Source organism: Typha angustifolia, chromosome 5 (assembly GCF_048772165.1).
Source record: "Typha angustifolia cultivar Huaian chromosome 5, ASM4877216v1, whole genome shotgun sequence".
NCBI lineage: Eukaryota > Viridiplantae > Streptophyta > Magnoliopsida > Poales > Typhaceae > Typha > Typha angustifolia.
The window spans coordinates 4,922,454-4,942,335 of NC_133243.1; the positions used below are offsets into that span (position 1 = coordinate 4,922,454).

The 19,882-nt window shown below is 36.7% G+C and overlaps 3 protein-coding genes across 3 annotated transcripts; 2 read left to right on the plus strand and 1 right to left on the minus strand.

The window, feature by feature from the left end:
- Positions 1-1,294: 1,294 nt before the first annotated feature.
- LOC140760024 (ubiquitin-like modifier-activating enzyme atg7) lies at positions 1,295-8,297 on the plus strand. The gene is made up of 14 exons (XM_073096793.1): positions 1,295-1,533; positions 1,609-1,805; positions 1,877-2,068; positions 2,190-2,244; positions 2,346-2,440; positions 2,658-2,847; positions 2,958-3,063; positions 3,173-3,317; positions 3,390-3,548; positions 3,619-3,807; positions 6,404-6,622; positions 6,738-6,853; positions 7,056-7,212; positions 7,936-8,297. Exons 1-14 carry the CDS (start codon positions 1,371-1,373, stop codon positions 8,122-8,124), a joined length of 2,172 nt encoding a protein of 723 aa, XP_072952894.1. The 5' UTR covers positions 1,295-1,370; the 3' UTR covers positions 8,125-8,297.
- Positions 8,298-9,414: 1,117 nt separating this feature from the next.
- Positions 9,415-13,545, plus strand: LOC140760025 (pentatricopeptide repeat-containing protein At5g27460). Its single transcript, XM_073096794.1, has 2 exons — positions 9,415-9,762; positions 11,472-13,545. The coding sequence occupies exons 1-2, from the start codon at positions 9,430-9,432 to the stop codon at positions 12,723-12,725; spliced, it is 1,587 nt and encodes a 528-aa protein (XP_072952895.1). The 5' UTR covers positions 9,415-9,429; the 3' UTR covers positions 12,726-13,545.
- Positions 13,546-14,542: 997 nt separating this feature from the next.
- LOC140760028 (uncharacterized) lies at positions 14,543-19,575 on the minus strand. Its single transcript, XM_073096797.1, has 9 exons — positions 19,187-19,575; positions 17,165-17,248; positions 16,984-17,018; positions 16,727-16,835; positions 15,748-15,836; positions 15,307-15,421; positions 15,085-15,218; positions 14,963-15,011; positions 14,543-14,781 (listed from the first exon to the last, which is right to left on the minus strand). Exons 1-9 carry the CDS (start codon positions 19,406-19,408, stop codon positions 14,704-14,706), a joined length of 915 nt encoding a protein of 304 aa, XP_072952898.1. The 5' UTR covers positions 19,409-19,575; the 3' UTR covers positions 14,543-14,703.
- Positions 19,576-19,882: the final 307 nt, after the last annotated feature.

The window sequence follows — 19,882 nt, forward strand, 5'->3', positions numbered from 1 at the left end:
TTATTTAGAAGGCCTTTTGGGAGAGAGTCCTTACTCTGGCATTTCTAAAGGAGATTAACTATGGGTTGAAGAATAGTTGTGAGCTTTGTAGGTTATTCTAAGAAGCGGTTGAGCACCTCTTCTATCAATGCAGATTAGCCAAGGCAGTTTGGGAGAATATAGTGGCACTCCTCAAGGTCAACTATGATCTGAGTGGCCGATTGGATAAAAATCATCACTAGGTGGTTAGCGAATCTAGCGGATAATACCAAACTCAATGTGACAATTGCAACAACCATTTGGATAATATGGAAGGTGTAGAACGAGAAGATTTTTGAAGGAACCAAGGTCAACCTAGAGGTTGCAATAGTTTAGGTTGTTCATATGACTATGGATTATGCATTGGTAAATTTGTAGCAAGAAAGGACCAAATATAGGCAGGCAATAGTGGTGAGGTGAGTACCTCTACATGTTGGCTGGATTAAAATCAATATTGACAGTGGCTATGTTAATGATGAATACCAAGAAAGGGCAGGTGCTGTCATCAAAGATGTAGAGGGTCAGCTAATTAGGGCTGCTACTAAAGCCACTTCAAAAGTTTCACCACCCTTTAGTAAGGTTAGGGTGTTCCTATTGAACCTTAGAAAAGGGAGGGGTTGTAGGAAGAAAGCTATTTTGGAGACTCATACAATGAACTTAGTGAAGATTCTGAGAGGGGAGACACCAACCCTATGGAGACTTAGAGGCACCATTAAAGTTATACTATTTTCTGTCTAAATTAACACAATGCGCCCGCATAATTTCTAAAACTGAACGATAAGTCTTTCTTTCTCGTACTCAATTTTTTTTTTTTTTTGAACTTTCTTTCCCACTAATGGCTTCTTCGATAGCCCCTTTCTAACCATCAACTATGAATAATCTTTCGGTATCATGCAACTTAGGCGGCGATAGGCAATGACGAAGGTGAGTATCTCTTCTTTTTTTCTTCTCCTCTTACGGCACAGCCGGTAAGTGCCGCGGCACGGTCCGTGTCTGTGGCACGGCCATCGTTGATTTAAACAGAAAATCTAACAATATTACTTTAGTCGTAAGTATACTTAGTAGATAAATTAGTTTAATATTTTTTTTAGAAGTATAAAAGGTAAAATAATTTTGGACATAAATATATTTAATATAATTTTTTTTCTATATAAGTCGTTTTCCGGTTTAAAGACGGTTTTAGCAATTGTCAACTAGCTTGGCGAAAAGCTGAGAAGCTACAGGAAAATAAGAATCCAAGACATATATTTCACATACTTGAACAAATCCACTCCTATAACAATAAAACTCTTGATAAAATAAAAGGGTTCTTGTCAACTGATCCAAAGCACGCAAGCAAGAGGAAGACGGCGATGGCGGAGATCTCGTCGACGCCATCTGCCTCGACCTCGTCCCAAGCTCGAATCCTCCAATTCGCTCCTTTCCAAAGCCTCGTCGACGACGGTTTCTGGAGGCGTCTCTCCTCTCTTAAGCTCGACACCCTCCGCATCGACCAATCCCCCATTGCCATCACCGGTACGAGTCGAAACCCTAGCTCTCAAATTTGCGCTTTGTGTTCCTTTGGATCGATCCTTACCTGTTGATATTTAGGTTTCTACGCGCCTTGCTCGCACGCCCAAGTCTCCAATCGCGTGACGCTTCTCGCGGAATCGTTGCCGCCCAATTCCGATGCTCGTCACGGTAATCGGAACAAGTGCCCGGTTCCGGGGACTCTCTTGAACACGAATACTTTGGATAGCTTTCGTGCGCTTGATCGAGAGGCTTTGCTGAAGGCGGAAGCGAAAAAGGTGGAATCTTTTTGGTCTAGTTATGTGTTGACGAGTCCTGAATTCGCATTTTAACGCTCTGTCTGCATTAGATTCTGGAGGACATTTTCTCTGGAAGAGTAGAAGAGGATCCGGCGTTGCTCTTGAGGTTTCTTCTTATATCGTACGCGGATTTGAAAAGATGGGCATTTTATTACTGGTTTGCTTTTCCTGCATTTGTGCTTGATCCTCCTGCGACGGTAGTTAATCTGCGGCCCGCATCTGAGGCACTCAGCTCGGAGGAGGTACGGGTTTGGATTGCATGTTGTATGTCAACATTCTTGTTTTAGTCTAAAGAGCAGCTTGCATGGAGATCTGGAAAGCTGACATGTAATGAGATTGGTGCATTTGTGTTTGTTCTAATAGGCGGCATCTTTATCAGTGGCATGTAATGAATGGAGGAATTCAAGCATGACGGCAGGTTTGAAGTTTTGAATTCTCCGTTTTGCCAATCTAGTTTTGTTACAATGAATTAGTGTTCTCTGTTGGTTTTGGTATATTAATTATCTGAATCTTCCACAGATGTTCCATTCTTTTTGGTTTGTATAAGCTCAAATAAGCGTTCCACAGTTAGGCCGTTGAAGGATTGGGAAGACTGCCAAGACAGGGATGGAAAGGTTTTTCGCTTCTCTTTAGTAGCTGTATAAGTGATGGAGAGTCTTTAGTCATTTATCATATTTTTCGATGCAATCTAATGAAAACCATCTCCACCTTAGTAAAAAGCTGGATTTACCCTGATTTCTGATTTGGTACTATTTTTGTCAGAATTCAGAGAGTAGTTTTGGACTTAAACCTTTTCTTATTTGAACACTGTTTAACATGGTATGGGTGCAGCTACTGTTTGGCTTCTATGATCCATGCCACCTTCCAAATAATCCTGGTTGGCCTCTTCGGAACTTCCTTATTTTCATTAGTTTGAGATGGAAGATTGAGAGGGTGCAGTTTTTGTGCTATCGAGAGAAACATGGTTTGGCTGACATGGAGTTTTCCCTTATTGGTGAAGCCTTAGTTTCACCACCACAAGGTAGTGTTGCAAATGAGGATTAATTGATCATTTCTGTTTAATGATCTAATGTAGCACAATTTTAGTTGATTTTGTCTGTGTGTTTTATCCCAATATTAATTTACTTATAGCCTGGAGAGATCCACAGTTTGTTCCTAAAGCTGTTGGATGGGAATTAAAAGGAGGGAAGATGGTATCAAGGTTTATAAGCCTTGCAGAATCGATGGATCCAGAGAGGTATATGTCATCATTAAATATTTTCAAACTTTATTATTTCTCTTGGTTTTGAACAACAGTTGACAGTTGCAAGGAAACTAGACAAGATGTCTGTTTATCATATATGCAGGTTGGCGACATCTGCTGCGGATCTGAATTTAAAGCTCATGAGATGGCGTACATTGCCATCTCTGGATATAGATACTCTATCTGGTGTTAAGTGTCTACTCATAGGTGTCGGAACACTTGGATGCGAGGTTGCTCGTATTCTTATGGTCAGTAATAAAATACAATTTACACATTTATCCTCGTTTCTCTTTATTGATGGATATGATGTTAAATTTCAGGCCTGGGGTGTTCGAAAAATTACACTAGTTGACAGTGGCCGAGTTTCTATGTCTAATCCTACCAGACAATCACTATATACTTTCGAGGATTGCCTTAATGGTGGTGAATTGAAAGCTGTGGCTGCAGCAAGGAATCTAAAGCATATTTTACCAGCTGTGGTGAGTAGATTCTTGTCACAGTTCTATTTGTGTTCAAGCTCTTTCGTCAAATAACTGTGCCAATGTGTAGGAAGCAGAAGGTATTGCAATGCCAATACCGATGCCTGGGCATCCCATATCTGCAAGAGAAGAACCTAGCGTGCTTGAAGACTGCAAGCGTCTTCAAGCATTGATTGCATCCCATGATGTGATCTTCTTGTTGACAGACACACGGGAAAGCAGATGGCTTCCAACACTTCTTTGTGCAAATGAAAACAAGGTAAGTCTTGTACATGACACTTCATCATATGTGGAACATTAAAATATTTCTTTTCTTCTTTCATAGTCTTATGTTCTTAACATTATAAATGTGGATCATTTGTATTAAAGTAAGGTATAATGATCAACATAGAACACGTTGCTTTTCAATAGTACAAAAATTGTGATAATGATGCTTGATTTTTCATGGAAATGACAGGAAAACATGGAGATGCTTTGAAAATCTTGTCAGTTGGCAAAGTTCTTTCTCTGTTATGACCTGTGAATAAATCATGATGTTGCTCATGTAACATATAGAGCTTTCTCAATTTTGATAACCACTTAAATGTGCACCAGCCTTTTTGATTTAGTTTTTTTAGTCGGTAAACTTAGGACTGAAGTTTGTCTAATACTGCTTGGAAAGCTACTCCACCATAAGTAATTTGGCTAATTTCTTTCCCAACTAGGGTTGGATGAGTTTAAAAGTTGTAAGCCTATTTCCTCTTTACTCCTATTGCTTCTGAAATATTCCTTTCAGTGGCATGCTTAATTGATATTTTATATGGTTATTGTTACATATGATTAATTGTGGCAAATACATTATGGGAATTCAATGACTCAATTCACTTTTCAAAAAAGTTGTGTTAAAGGATGAAGATAAGAGAGAAAATATCATCAACTTTAAATGATAGTATCATACACATTTCTGAAGAAAGAATAGGTCTGTAAATTGAAGTTAAGACAATGATTATACATTTTCAATGCATACACTTTTTGAGGAAGGCAGTGGTGTATGTACTTAAATTTATATGATGGGGGCAATGGCAATTTTAATATTACATAAGGAGTGGTAATGATTATAGAAAGATGATAAACCTAGGGAGGAGAAGATTTAGGACATATATGATTTCTAAGCACAAATGTATTATAAGGAGTGAATTGGAGAAATATATAGGCAATGATTATAGGGATTAGTAGAGGTGGAAAAGTTTCATATCTATGTGCTTACAGATATATCTTTTCATGTTCAGACCCAAGAATGGGAAAAAGAAGGGTTGAGTTAAGCAGCTGAAGTATGGACGAAATTGTGTGAAGATGAGATCATGAGAATAGGTCCTTGCATGCTTGCAGCATACAAGCTCCAGCTAGGTTGTCGTCCATATTAGTCATGTTATTTACTTATTTCTGACCCCCTTGCCTACATAGCACCAATATCCTATGTAGCAAGTCATGTGCAGATCTGTTTTCTGCAATCTTCTAGATATACTTGTCACTTGTGTATAGTAGTCAGTTAATTAAGTGAATTTGGCATTGGTCAGTAACTTGGAGCTAGAGGCACTTTGAGGGGAAGGGATTGCTGGTATATAGTCAGTAGAACTAGGTTAATCAAATTTGCTTGTTGGAAGCTATAGATTTGGTATATAATCAGTAGAACTCTAGCTTAATCAAATTTGCTTGTTGCAAGCTATAGATTTGGTATATAATCAGTAGAACAAGTTAATCAACTTTGCGTATTAGAAGCTATATGAGTAGGAATAAAGCCAAAAAACTGTGATATTCCTAAACTAAAAATAAATATTAGCATTATCTAAAATGATATTCACTTAGTTTTGAGTACGTTTTTATATTAAATATGCTAATTGTTAACTCAAATAGATCTCTATTTTGTTCCTAATGGGAATTACTCTGTTTCGAGGACAAAACATATTTTAACGGTGATAGAATGTGGAGACCATTAATTTTTAATAAATCATAGCTTTATGTCTAGTGGTATACACTATGAGTTCATCTCATATAGATTTTAAAGAAGAGAATGTATAATTCTACTTGTTCTAATTTCATTATTAGGCTCTAAGGGAACTAGCTAAACTTGAAAATTATAATGCTAATAGTTCCAACTCATTCTCTTGGTATCGCCTCTTTCACTAAGAGAAAATAAAACAATTTTTTTTGAGTGAAACTAAGTAAATATCATTAGAGATAATGTTAATATTTATTTTTGGTTCAGGAATATCACAAAAACAACTTATAGTTTGGTGCATTGCAAGATATACTTGGCAACATGGTCAGAATTTTAGATAAGTATATGATAGATGTTGATAGAAGGTAAACTGATATCATCGTACTTGCATAATTGCATTAAACACACAGGAATGAGGCCCTATTGAGGTAATTTTATTTAACTTCTTTGTGAGAGTTATTTGATAGGATGGATATCATAACCACAATGCATCAAGAAGCAGACTAATAGGACGTCATGGTGGGAAATATCTGAATAACCTATTCTAGTTGTTGGATCAGCAGCAAAAGGATGATGGGTTTGGCATAGTCTCATCAGTAGGACCACATCAGTAGTGAATTCTGGGCCCACTAATTTCCAGAACAAAGAGTGTTAAAAAGAACAAAAAAGTCAGTATTAAAGAAAAGTCAGCCAAGGGGGCCCCATTCCCATGCAAACATGAGAAAGGGAGTCTGAAGACTTCCCACCTCTTTTCTCTGGCTTTCTTTTTCCGTTCATTCATTCCTTCTTTCTTTCTGTACTTTCTTCTACTCCTGAAAATTTCAGGACATCAACTCTTTATGTTCTTAATGTGCTTGAGATCTTGGCCTTCTTGCAGATAGCTATTACTGCAGCATTGGGATTTGACAGTTATCTTGTTATGCGTCATGGGGCTGGTTCTCTTGTCTCAATGGCAAGAAAGACTGATGACTTCGGCTCTAGAAATGAAGACTCAAATGTTGTTGCTACTCAGATGGATAGCTTGTCTATAACAGATGTGGATGATGGTCGACGGTTAGGGTGTTATTTCTGCAATGACGTTGTTGCTCCTGTAGATGTAACTCCTGATAAATGCCTACTGTTGAAAAAGAAATATTGTTTTGCTGGTATCTTTCATTGTGGTGCTGCAGCTGATGCACTGCATGTGACCTGATTACTTTTACATTTTGCAGTCAATTTCAAATCGCACGTTGGACCAGCAATGCACAGTTACACGGCCAGGCCTTGCTCCAATTGCTTCTGCGCTTGCAGTTGAACTGTTGGTGGGAATATTACATCATCCTGATGGGTAAGTTTGGATACTTTTGTTGAAAACGAGATGTTTTTGTTACCAGAAAATAGAAATACATATTTGTATGCAATAAGTGATGCAGTTCTGTAGGCTAGTGATGATATGTTCTGCTAGCAATGAGAACTGAGAACATAATTCATGCATGTCACATATTTCCATTTATTTGGAAGTGCTCTCAAGTTGATTTGCATTTTTGCAGGATATATGCTCCTGGTGAGATTGCCAACTCCATTTTGAGTAGCAGTGAGCAACCACTTGGTATATTGCCTCATCAGATTCGAGGTTCTCTTCCCCAGTGTGCTCTATTGACACTCATAGGCCATTCATCAGGAAGCTGTACTGCTTGTTCTGATGCTGTAAGTTAGCTCTCCTATTGTTGTTGTTTGTTATTTTTAGAGATAGAATAACCCCCCTTTAGTATTGACGGATTAGGACTTACAATCCCAGCTTTCTCAACTTGTGAATGCCAATCATGCCTCAAATTTGAGTGAAGGTGAACAAGTATTTCAATTTCAGTTGGCATTCCAAGAATTACGTTCTTATCCGATAATGTGAAGGTGATTAAGCAAAGTGTACTCAGAAATGTAGGCTGGCAAAAAATATAATTTATGGGATAGATAGACATAGGCGGAGTTACATGGTCCCAGGGGCTATGGCCTCTCCTCGTTTTGAAATAAATTCTATGTGAATGCTCTCTTGCCATGGAAAAATAAATGAATTTCTATTGATATCAATAATTGGTTCCCCATGAATCTAAAAATCATGCCATGTATATTTAATTCCTTCCCTTCTTTAGTGTTAAAAACATTTCCATACAATTTTTTTAAAATTGTCGTAACTTATATTCTTGTTATCTTTTTTTATTTAGATATAAAAGAAGATTCTTCATTAGATTAATATTTTAAATCTTTGTTTCAGTAATACTTTTAAGTTCTTAAGAATTTGACCCCTTATAATCCCAAATCCTGGCTTCGCCCCTGGGAATAGGCCATTCTTTATATATTTACATATGACACTGTGTCAAATTTCTTTCTTCTATTTTTCTGCAAAATCTTTTAATGCTGGTTTATTCACCTCAGGTGGTGTCAGAATATAGAAGGAGAGGGCTGGAGTTTGTTCTGCAAGCTATTAATCATCCAACTTACCTGGAAGATCTAACAGGACTGACAGAATTAATGAAGTCAACAAGTTCTATTATACTGGACTGGGACAATGATACAGATGATGATTCTGATGAAGGAAAGCAAACTGTTGATGACAATGAATGATGATTTAGATCATTAGATGTGCCTGATCAGATAGAAAATCTACTGACAGGCTCAAATATACTTGTATTCTCATCATGTAATTTATACAATCAATACCCTAACCATTGTAGACTGGGAAATATTGTTTCTTAATTGATACAACTCTTAATAAAAGTAGTCTTCAAGTGTGTCAATTGTGTTTGTGTGATACCCTCTTTGAGGTTAAGAAGTGATCCTAATTTGGTCTACTAAGTAATTAGCTTGTACATGAGAGCTCAAAATTAAGACTCATATGTGGCAATATAAATTAATTATGCTGAACAATAATTTAGTATTCATTTAATGTGCTAATAAGGAATGTTATAGAAAAAACTTGGGAAGAGAATGGTCTCACTATAATTTGAGTAATTCATTAATTCTGCAAAGTGGAAAAAGAAAGGAACTTTTACATAATTGCCACCAAAATCTTTTGAAATATTATAATTGTCGCAGCATTTTTTAAAAATATTAAAAAATTGACAGTAAAATCTTTTGACTCTTACCATTAGGGTTTATCTTTTACAAAATATTCCTAATAAATTATTATTAAGGTTAATAAATATCTTAAAATTACTAAGATACCCCTATCTTTCTTAACTTGATTGTAAAATATTTATTAATAATTTTTATCTCACATAAAATAAAATATATTTTGTGGTACTATGGTATTGAATACAATGATGATGTATAGCTTTTACACCATTTTTAATAATTTATGCAAGAGCAAATAGTCTGTTTTGGATCTAAGTTTGTGTTTTAATTTTAGATTTAACTAACGTGATGATGTTTTTTTGAAAAAGGACAATAATTTTGGTGATATTATAGGATATAATGACAATTATAATATTTTGAAAATTCCCTGAGGCTTTTATGTAAAAATACCAAAAAAGAAAACAAGTGATAAGTATTAAGTGCTTTTTAATAAAATTATAAATTATATCATATATTTTTATTATTTATAAATCGAGCTTTATGATTGGATATATGTATTGAATACCCCCGGGATGGATTTAAAATGTCGTTAGTATAACTTAGCTAAATTTTTTTTATAATTATCTTTAGTATAATTAATTTAATTTTAAAATTTAATTAAATTATAGGGCTCAAGTTGTAAATAGTAAAATGTTAGGGCGTAAACTATAATTTACACCGTATTATATACAAATTTTTCTAAGTTTAATTGAGAAGAAAAAAAAACTAACTAACGAGTCCACCTGGATCAACACCTTCTTTTATAAAATTGTGAATGATGTGGGTGCGAAATGGAAAATTTCCAACGAGATCGATATGGTTCAGTTCACTCCCGTGGCGGCTCTTCTACGGCGATGGCGCCGCCCTCGAAACCCCTTGTTCCCCTTCCTCCCTTCCTCCCTCCTCGAAAATCCTAGACCCTTCTCCTCCGCCCTCTCCAGGATCGAATCTCTCGACATAGAGACGTCGTCGTCCTCCTCGGAAGACGACGACCTGAGGCGCCGCATCCTTCGGCTCCGGTTCCCGAGGCGGAGCGCGACGGAGGTCTTGGAGAGGTGGGTCGGCGGAGATGGGGAGATCACGATTTCCGAGCTCCGTCGGATTATAGTGGAGCTGAGAAGAGCTGGACGATACAAGCATGCCCTTGAGGTGAGTTCTTGTTTCGATTATTTGTTGTAGGGTAAGATTTTGGATCTTAATTGGGAGGGCAGGAACAAAAAAGAATCATTTTTTTATATTTTAGTTTTGTGATATTTGTTATTTATGGATCCTTTCTCATTTGGTGCGCCTTTTGTGTGGAGTGTTTGCCATTGGGACTGCATTGTTGACATGAAGGAGAAGAATGTGATAATTGAGCGATAAACTTAATAGAAAATGCTACGAGCTATGCCACTTCTTGACTTTGCAGATCGGGCTTTGCAATTTAGTTACGTTTAGGTTTTCGATTTAGCATATAAAACTGAGTGCATATATTTTCTAAGGTTGATGCATATTTTATTATAAGGGAGTGCACACAATTTACATATATGGTGTACACAAGAATCTATTAAATAAAAAAATTAAATGCAATTAAATTGCAAAAGCCCCCTTTGCAGATTGAATGATTTTTCTTTTGGTCCTTTCATACTTGTGATGAGGTACGAGAAGAATTTTGTAGTTAGTTATTTGGGTCCTTTAGAAACTAAGACAACCAAGGAATTGCATTTGTGCCAGATTTTGAAAGCACTGCTAAGTTAGAACCTGCATAGACTTAGCCACACAATGTGTCTCTAAGAAATTGGCTCCTTTGTTGTTTGAATTGACATCTTCCAATAATACAGTTAACTAAGGTAGTTCAAAAGTATTGAAGCAAGTAAATGCCATAAGTAGCAATATTTTTAAAAGACTATAGGCAGTGGACAGGCAGAGAAGAGGCTAGGCAGGCGCCTAGGCGGACGTTTAGCAACCAAAACGGTTCAATATGAACAAATAAAACAAATAATTGCTAAAGAAAAAGTTAAAATTATGCATAAAATCAATAAAAACCATTATAGGCCATTGGAATCCACAAATTTAGCAACATATGAGAGATTGATAATCAATATCAATCTACATGCTAAAACATAATGAGCCATACACTTAAGGTCTTAGACAGAACAAGATGTAGAGATTAATCATACTCTAAGGCGGGTGTGTAGGCAGAAGGCGGTCGTTTCCTTAAATCATAGTAAGTATTGAGATCTGTAAATTTCGATAGATTAATTATAGTGTTAAATGCTAGATGCCAGGAAAGATTAGACTAATTTGGTGAAAACTCTTTACTCTTTTCCAAAAGATTGCTTAGCTTAGGTATATGTTTTTCTCGAAAAGTAAACCTCATGTTTGATATTGTTGGGTAGGCCTTTATTTATGTAACTTGTTATGGTAGCTGAGAATTATTCCTATGACAATTATTTGTACTATTTAGTACCTCCAAAAACTCTCCAAATAAATTATGCTCAACCTTGTCGGTTTCTTGGTTACCATGGCTCACATGGGAGGATTTTGGTAGTCAATATTTATATCCATTGTACAAGAGTTAAGCTACTCAATTTCATGGATATTAGTGTCTAAAATTTTGTCACATCTTCACCTAGTGCCGACTTTTACTGAGCAAGTTTGCACTAGTAAATATTATGGCAAGATAAAATGGTGCACTTTTCAATGTTTCAGTTTTGTTCACTACCATTCCAATTTGTAGATCACGATTTGTTATAATCCCAAGTTGGAAGTGCATCTCTGTTCTCAATGTAGTGTCATTCATAATATTCTACATAGTTTGCTTCTGAGATTATGCAGGTTGTCCTTGGAAGCTAAATAGTTATTCCATTATAGCGCAGATTTTAACATGGATGGAGTCCTGCCGCAACTTTCAATTATCATCATCTGATCATGCAACCAGATTGGACTTGATCACGAAGTTTCACAGTATTACTGAAGCTGAGGAATATTTTGGCAAATTATCTGGTAGCGCTTCAAGGAAATCTGCATCTTTTCCCCTCCTTCATTATTATGTTAAGACAAGGGACTTGGAGAAGGCCGAAACCTTGATGGCAAAGCTGCAGAATGACGGAATGGCTGTCGATCCTCACCCTTTTAATGAAATGATGAAGTTATACATGGCCACAGGTCAGTATGAAAAGGTCCTTTGCGTAATTCAACATATGAAACGCAGTAAAATCCCTTGTAATGTTCTTTCCTACAATCTTTGGATGAATGCCTGTGGTGAGGTTTCTGGTCCTACATCAGTAGAGATGGTGCATAAGGAGATGGTGAATGATAAGAATATTGAGGTAGGTTGGAGCACATACTCAACCTTAGCGAGTATCTACACAAAATATGGACTTTGCCATCAAGCTTGTGCTGCCCTTAGGACAGCTGAAAAGAAGCTTTCCGTGACAAAACGCCTAGGTTATTCATTTATCATGACTCTCTATGCTTCTCTAAATGACAAGGAGGGGGTTCTAAGGCTTTGGGAATCAAGTAAAAGGGTGCCAGGTAGAATTACTTGTGCAAATTATATGTGTATGCTGTTGTGTTTGGTCAAAGTTGGTGATCTTGGGGAGGCTGAGAGGGTCTTCAGAACTTGGGAATCAGAGTGCAGAAAATATGATGTGCGGGTCTCCAATATTCTTCTTGGTGCTTATGTCAGGAAGGGATGGATGGACAAGGCTGAGAAATTGCACCTCCATACTTTAGAAAAAGGTGCTCTTCCAAATTACAAGACGTGGGAGATTCTGATGGAAGGGTGGGTGAAGACCAAGCGGATGGATAGAGCTGTTGAGGCCATGAAGAAAGGTTTCTCTATGTTGAAGCGTTGCCATTGGAGGCCACCTCCAGCAATTGTAGAGGCCATTGCAAAGTATTTTGAGGAGCAGGGCAATATTGAGGGCACAAGAAAATACATGAAGGTCCTCCAAGGTTTGCAGATCATGAGTTTGCCACTGTACAAGTGCTTTCTCAGAACATATATAAATGCCAATACAATGCCTCCAAATATTTTTAAGATGATTGCAAGAGATCAAATAGACTTAGATGAGGAGACTAAGGAACTAATTCTATGTGCCAGCAAGGTTAGTACTTCTGGTCCTTGATTATTAATTGTGAGAAGTTCACAGCTTTTTCAGTGAAGTTGAAATGATTATTAGTTTTGAAATACACTGCACAAGATGATTGTAATATATTGCAATATTGCAGCGGTTAATCTGCAAAGAGGTTGGTTACGAAAGAAATTGTCCGGTAAAGTTATATGTGAAACTAATCGACTACCTGGTTCAGATCTTAATTGTTATTTATTAATCAAGAGCTGGTTTTGTTTATGAATTATTATGATGTGAATTCCCTTGAGCTGACAAGAACAGCAACAAAAAACTCAGTGATCAGATATTCCAAACTTCAGAATAGCATGGACCATCTTATGGCAGCATTAAACTAAATGAGGCAAAATCTCTTATCAGGTCTTGATTTGCACACTCATCTCAGAATCATCCTACTCCATTAAGCTCTTTTAGATGGATCTCCTGTTGCGTCGAAGCTATTGTCGTTCCAACATAACTGAAGAAGAAAATCCCTGTGTGACATGTCAGTTTGAATTATGCTGCTCTTTAGGACGAAATTGTTAGCAGAGAACTAGGGAATGTTAACCCCGGAGCATAGATGATTTTTTTTTTTCTCATGATAAGAGAGAATGTTCCAAGGTGGAGTTGAGCATCAGTTTCTGCCCCATCAATGGCTTCACTATATAATTTAAGTTTCTAGCCTTGAAGCTTGAAAGGTATACACAGGTCCATGTCAGAAGTATTAATTATTAAATAGATCTCTCGACTTTGCATCTTCTGTACAATGCCTTATGATGTTCATGAATAAAATCATGTGATAAATATTGTGTTTCCGATGGAAACTCAATTCTGTGAATATATCCATTTTATTATCTTTGGATTACATACATTCTCACCTTGGCATGGTTGTAATCCATGGATGGCAACAAAAGTTTCTGCAAAGAACCAGTGGAACAATATGATCTCATTAACATAAACAAACTACTAAATGCACTATATTCAGTGGTTAACATTATGATTTCAGGTCATCAGATATTCCAGTGCTGTGCCCAACTCCACTTCTACCTCTGCCTCCTCTTTAGCCTCTGCTGCCTTTTCAGTCTCCTGTCTCCACCTCCTCCAAGCTTTTTAGGGTTTTTTACAGGATTCAATTTTGACGAGAAGAAGATGATAAAAACTTGGATTGGATCGTTTTCTATTCTCACAATCCACTTGTTCTCAAGTTGGGATCCGCTTTCCAAAGCGGTTCCTTAATCTCATGTGGATATTCGTTCTAAGAGTAAGTGGAGGTCTATTTTACGTCCGTGGTTGATTGGCACAGCAATTCTTGTATTAAACCAAATTACTATGTCTTGGAAAAAAGCTAAGTTGCTCACACTGCTCCTAAAACTTTGAATTCGGATATGTGGTATTTAGACCGTGATTGTTCTAAACATATATCTGATGATGTTATATAACTTTTGATGACCGTAGCTCTACTAGAGTTGTAGGTATCTTGTGATTACTCCCAGGCTACCTAAGTTAAAAGAATGTTCTTCGTGTTGACGACCTAAAAGAGACAAGTATCTTGGGAAGAAGATGGCTCGGCAGCAATAATTCTGTCAATGAAGTAGATTCATAAAATTTGTAGTAAAGCATAACTTAATGCTTGTTCTTATTACTTTCCATCATATAAGTAAATTCACAACTGGAGCATCTGGAAAGACAAATGATAGTTGCCAAATCACAACTAAACAATGGAAAGAACCATTATGTAAAGAGAAACTTAAGCAAATCTGGTTAGTTTCTACTACCAGCATGATGGGAAAGTGGGCAAGTGTAAAAAAGAATCAACCCTAAGAAAGCTCATGTACTTGAATAAAACCTCGTCTCGAAGTCTCCTTTAGAATTCGCTATATAATCGTCAAAGAAAACACCATTGGGCATAACAAGAACTCGAAACACACAAGCATAGGCTAGTGAATGCAATTTATGTGCAATCTGCTTCGTGAAAACTGAACCATAAGATGGTAATTCATATGGCTCCTCTGCCGTGGTTGTGAACAATTGATTTTAGAGCTACTCTGCCTTCAGAGTCGATCAAGTACGACTCCTGCCATAGAAAGAAAGAAAATCAGATAGAAAACCAAAATTGTAACGGTTTAATCAGAAAGTATCTAAGGGTGGTAATGTTTTGCATCAAAACATGTAACTATATTTACAAACCAGACATCTCAAAGTACATAGTAGTGCCAAAGAAAGTGAGAGTTAACTTTTCAGCTTTATGTACTCACTATCTCTAGTGGACTAACTCTGTGTAGAAGAAAACCATTCTGCAATTCACTGGAAAAGACAGCAGGTCAATTTCCATTTAAATATTAGACAGATGTTAAAATATCAGTTCTTGAAAATTCACCTAGTAAAGTTAAGACTTTTGCTTGCTGAGAGAGCTACATGTGTTTCATCTGCAGGGCCAGGGTTCCCAATGTACATGGTTGCTCCATCATGATAAAAATAGCCAGCACAGCCCTGTGTGCTCAGGTATGCATTCTGCCAAATATATGTGTGCAGATAGGAACATGAAATAGCTGTAGTGCTGGTGACAAGAACTAGATAAGATGTGAAAGAACAAACTTACAACTTCGTATTTTAAAAAAATATGTCGAAGAGGCTCGTAAAATTTTATTCTCTCTGTTCTGTTCACCTTATCCTCATTACAGACCATCAATGGATCAAATCCAACAACCACGCGCCTAGCTTGAATGAAATAAAGAAGGTTATTTGTACTGTTTTCAATAAATTACCAGGACCTTTACATGGCAGAGAAAGAGATAGACATGTTAAGTTAAATAGAACACCTTAAATCAATTTAAGCAAGCCTGTCTCATAAATAACTCAAATATGATGGATTTGAACAAGCTATTAAACCTAATATGTCAAAGAGAAAAGTAGGAAATTCATGATTGAATCATCACAAGCGATGACTCTGATACAAAAACATTGCATCAAAAGGTAATTTGTACCATACTATATGTAGTTGGCAATCAAGTAAATGATGATGCTAAAGAGTAACAAGTACCATTTACTGTTGGACAATGCTAAAGTTTGCTGCAACCAACTTATTTGTTCTCTTAAAAACTTGCTCTTTTGCTCCATGTGCAAAAAATCCTTGCAGCCAAATAAAACATAATAGCAATCACATAGCTATAATTGCCTTACAAAAAACTTCATGGACATAGTTGTTACTATAAGACGAGAGAAGCGAAATCATCTGATTCAGTTCTATAAGAAATTTATTATAAATGCATATACCTCAGAGGTTACAAATGATATAGTGATATGGATGGCAATTATCACCAAGATATGGAAATAAATTTCCTGATATAATGTGACGAATGAATGTTAAAGCAATTTTTCAATGCGAATAATATCACATATTGTACAAGAACATAATGTTTCAGCATTAGGAAAAAGGAGACCAGAAGCTCAATTCAACTGAAAATAGCAGCTAAACATTAATTTCATGAACTCGCTCAGTGATTTTGTATAGATATTTTTGACAGTACAGTTTTAGTGAGCTGGCCAGCATCGTATAGATTAATTTTAAGTTTGTTCTACCATTAAATGCTGTAAAGTCCATGGCATCTTTATTAAATGCAACATCCTCAAGTTAACCAACTAAAATCACCATCATTTGTCAAACAACTTTGCTAGATATCAACAGAATATTTTTCTATAAGAGTCATGAAAAAGTTGTGCATCCAATAAGATTTATGACAAGTATAGCCCCATGAATCCTGATAACCTTTTGCAACTAGGCAGTCTATCTTTAATTTAAATACATGCCCATGATAGCAAAATGTAAAAGAGAAGGGAGGGGACCTAAATTTATTATACTACAAGATCTTATGTACATTCATTTAGAGAAGCATCTAGCATGAATGGCTGATGGATATTGTTGCTAGAAATGAAGTAGCCTGCATCTGAAAGTAGCCTTTGAAAATACAAGTACATGATACACTTTGGTAAAGAAAAGTTCAACAACTAGTAACTGTTACCAGCAATGGCCTTGTATTCAAACCAATGATTTCCAAGACTTGCTGATGCGGTATCTTAATCTTCTTCAGGAACCCAACTATTTGTCCATTTGAAGCTTTAGTTGTATACCTACATCTCCGACATTCATAAGTTGCAATCAGTAATTAAATATTTTCTTATCCTACAGTAAGAATATGAGGATAAGTTTGTATCTAAGGAAGTCAGAAAATAATAATAGCATGAAAATCAGGACTTTGTTTAGGAAAGGACAATGCACCAGGGAATCTTCAAAAATGGGAAATACAGGGTTGCCTGCAAAAGCACAAAACAGACTTCAATGTTCTGTTCAAACATCAGATGGTTGTTTGGTTTAATAATCAAAACAATACGATTACATAAACCTAGTGGAAATGTGGTGATATGATATATCCAATTTTTAAATACATGAAGAGAATTACATTATGCCAAAGTGGATCCTCCTCCCCAAGTTCACCGACAACCAGCACAAACTTTGCTTTGTAGGTCTTTGCAATCTTTCCCATCTTCATTAACATAGGATTTTGTAAAACATAAGGCCGTAAGTGCTATAAAAGGGTATATGCACTAAAATCATCTCTTGCAATAATAAAAGTACAATATCAAAGCAACTAAATCACAATTAAAATACCAAGCAGAATAGGTGTTACATTTTGTGAAGCTCTTGGCAAATGGGAAAACATAAGTGTTTAAGTATGCAATTTAAATCCCAATATCAAGAATGCTGCTTCCTAGAATCAAATGAGTGCCTTTATAAAGCATGGGCAAGCTTTGAACATCAACCAAGAGAGACCTTTAACAATTAATGTACTTAATCATTTAAATATGTTAAGAGTTGCACAATCCAAGGACAAAAGTTAAACCAGAAACAAAAATGGATGAATCAAGTCATTAACCATGTTAATACAACTACATGATGAAATACCACTGCATGATGACAGGCAATAATTCCTGCAGGATATGGTTGGCACTCCGAAATATTGTGTATGCTTACTATAAAGACTCAACCACTGAAAAATGTGTAGGCTTACTAGGTGCAACACTGCACATGTGCTCATATGAGTAGTTTATTAAGTGTGGGAGGGAATAGTCCTCAATCATCCTAGACTAGTTTATTCTAGGTCCCTCTTCTCTCCTCACTACCAACTAACTCAAGCCTCTTTTTTGTGACAAAAAAGATGCACACCTAGAAACTAACCATCAAAGCAACTTACACAAATCAAATTCACCGGTACATGCTATAAGAAAAACAACCATCAAAACACCTTACTAGTCAACTGATTCTCACGCCAGCTCTACAATTAAGCTTTAAAAGCTTCACACTATCATACCTAATTTTATGAGTGATGCAATAAAGGAATAAGGATATATTCAGCCTAGGGACTTGAAAATTTTGAATAAAGCTCAATTTTGTCCAGAAGACTTTTTCACCACAGCATGATCAACTCCTCAACTTTGTAGCCTGATCATCCAAACATTTTGGCTTGAGCTGTATCGTATGGCAAAGAATATATCAAAGAAAGATTCAGCAAATCATGTTTTTTTTTTTTTTTCAGCTAAATGCAGTCTTGACAATAATGAGCATTAAGTCATCTGAAGGCAAGATGGCATGCAGCTATGAGCATCAGTATGAATCTTCAAAGTATCTCAACCTATTTCACAAGATTAATTCTGATGCAGGATAAACTGATGCCTTCACGGAGGGGAATTGGCCTGGCCGAAATGTAAAAGGAAAACATACGAGGAGACACAGCAATGTGAACTACTTCACTCCATTAATGAAGACTGTAAAAATTATATAGGCAAAGGGTGGACAGGAAGCACCTAAAGGATAATATCTAGGTGTGACACCGAGAAACTAAGATGCTAAAGAATAATAATTTTAAGAAGTAAGATAAAACCCAAATTTGAGTTAAATAGAAGTAGAAGAATAAAGTAGTGCATTGTCAAAAAAAAAAAAAATAGTAAGTCATAAAGATCTACATATCTTACAAAATCTACAACAAAGTTTGCAATTTAAATTCCCCTTACGAATTGAAACACACTTTGTGGTCAAGACCTGGCACAAAGGTAGTCATTGTTACAAATAATGATTTATCTTAAACTTCGACAAGTTGCTAGCATGAAGAGAAGTTAAGATTTATCAACTATCCATGTAATCCAATCTGAAAAACAGATAGAAGAAGACATCAAATTATTAGGAAATAGAATTTTGAGACACTAACGTGAACAATCCTCATAAAGAAAGAAAGAAAAAAAAAAAAAAACCAACCAAAATAGCATGAGCAGAAAACTAAAAAGAAAAGGAGAATTGCAATAAAACATACAATTTAGCCATTAAACACAAGATTTTCCGATCTCAATCTAACACAAGCCCAAACAAGAACATGGGGCTAAAACCACCCAAATGCTCAAAGGGGCAAAGCTAAAGCCACTTCATTTACCTGATGTAAGAGTTGAGTCTGCAATTCTTGAGGCCGAGAACCCCCTCTAACGCTCAGAAAGTAGAGGTCCATCGATTCTCTTCTTCCCGGAATCGCCTCTTGGGGCTTCCCAATGTTGAATGCCGCGTAGAGGCCGAGGCACAGTACGACCTGAATCACCAGCGTCAAGCTCCATGACGGCTCCTTGCCAAACTGGCGGTAAGGATTGCACCCATCACCCATTTGACGAAATGTCCCACCCGCCACCACCTTTTGCTTTCCTGCTGCTTTTTAGATCTCCTCTTTTCCTCGTCCTTTTTTTTATTCCCTTTCTGATTTCTTTGCAGTTAGAAAACTCCTTAACTATTTCGCTCTTTGGTCTTTGGCTGAGGGGGGGGGGGGGGGGGGGGGGGGGGAGGGGGGGAGGGTGAGAGAAAGACACACAGAGATCGAGAGATCGTGAACGCAACGTAGACGGACAGAGCACGAAAGACAATTTTCATGGGACCCGCTTCATGTGCTCCTGACGTGCTTGAGGTGTTCGATGAAATGGGTGAATCAAGAAATTTACCACTCCCGAACAGGAGAATCCGAGATCCAACTCCTTCAATGCCAACGGTTGAGCCAAGTACCAACCAGCTAAATATCTGTCGCCTAAAATTGATGGCGGTGATAGAATGACGGGATAAATTATTCGTTACCTCGAATCATCATACC

What these genes read in the sequence shown, in the direction of transcription:
- LOC140760024 (XM_073096793.1), top strand. Translation starts at nt 1,371, where the DNA reads ATGGCGGAGATCTCGTCGACGCCATCTGCCTCGACCTCGTCCCAAGCT. An exon ending in TGAAGGCGGAAGCGAAAAAG is followed by an intron (nt 1,806 to 1,876) that starts GTGGAATCTTTT and finishes TGTCTGCATTAG; the next exon opens with ATTCTGGAGGACATTTTCTC. An exon ending in AGGCACTCAGCTCGGAGGAG is followed by an intron (nt 2,069 to 2,189) that starts GTACGGGTTTGG and finishes TTGTTCTAATAG; the next exon opens with GCGGCATCTTTATCAGTGGC.
- LOC140760025 (XM_073096794.1), top strand. Translation starts at nt 9,430, where the DNA reads ATGGTTCAGTTCACTCCCGTGGCGGCTCTTCTACGGCGATGGCGCCGC. An exon ending in GATACAAGCATGCCCTTGAG is followed by an intron (nt 9,763 to 11,471) that starts GTGAGTTCTTGT and finishes ATTATAGCGCAG; the next exon opens with ATTTTAACATGGATGGAGTC.
- LOC140760028 (XM_073096797.1), bottom strand. Translation starts at nt 19,408, where the DNA reads ATGGGTGATGGGTGCAATCCTTACCGCCAGTTTGGCAAGGAGCCGTCA. An exon ending in CCATTTTTGAAGATTCCCTG is followed by an intron (nt 16,836 to 16,983) that starts GTGCATTGTCCT and finishes TCGGAGATGTAG; the next exon opens with GTATACAACTAAAGCTTCAA. An exon ending in AAAAGTCTTAACTTTACTAG is followed by an intron (nt 15,012 to 15,084) that starts GTGAATTTTCAA and finishes TGTCTTTTCCAG; the next exon opens with TGAATTGCAGAATGGTTTTC.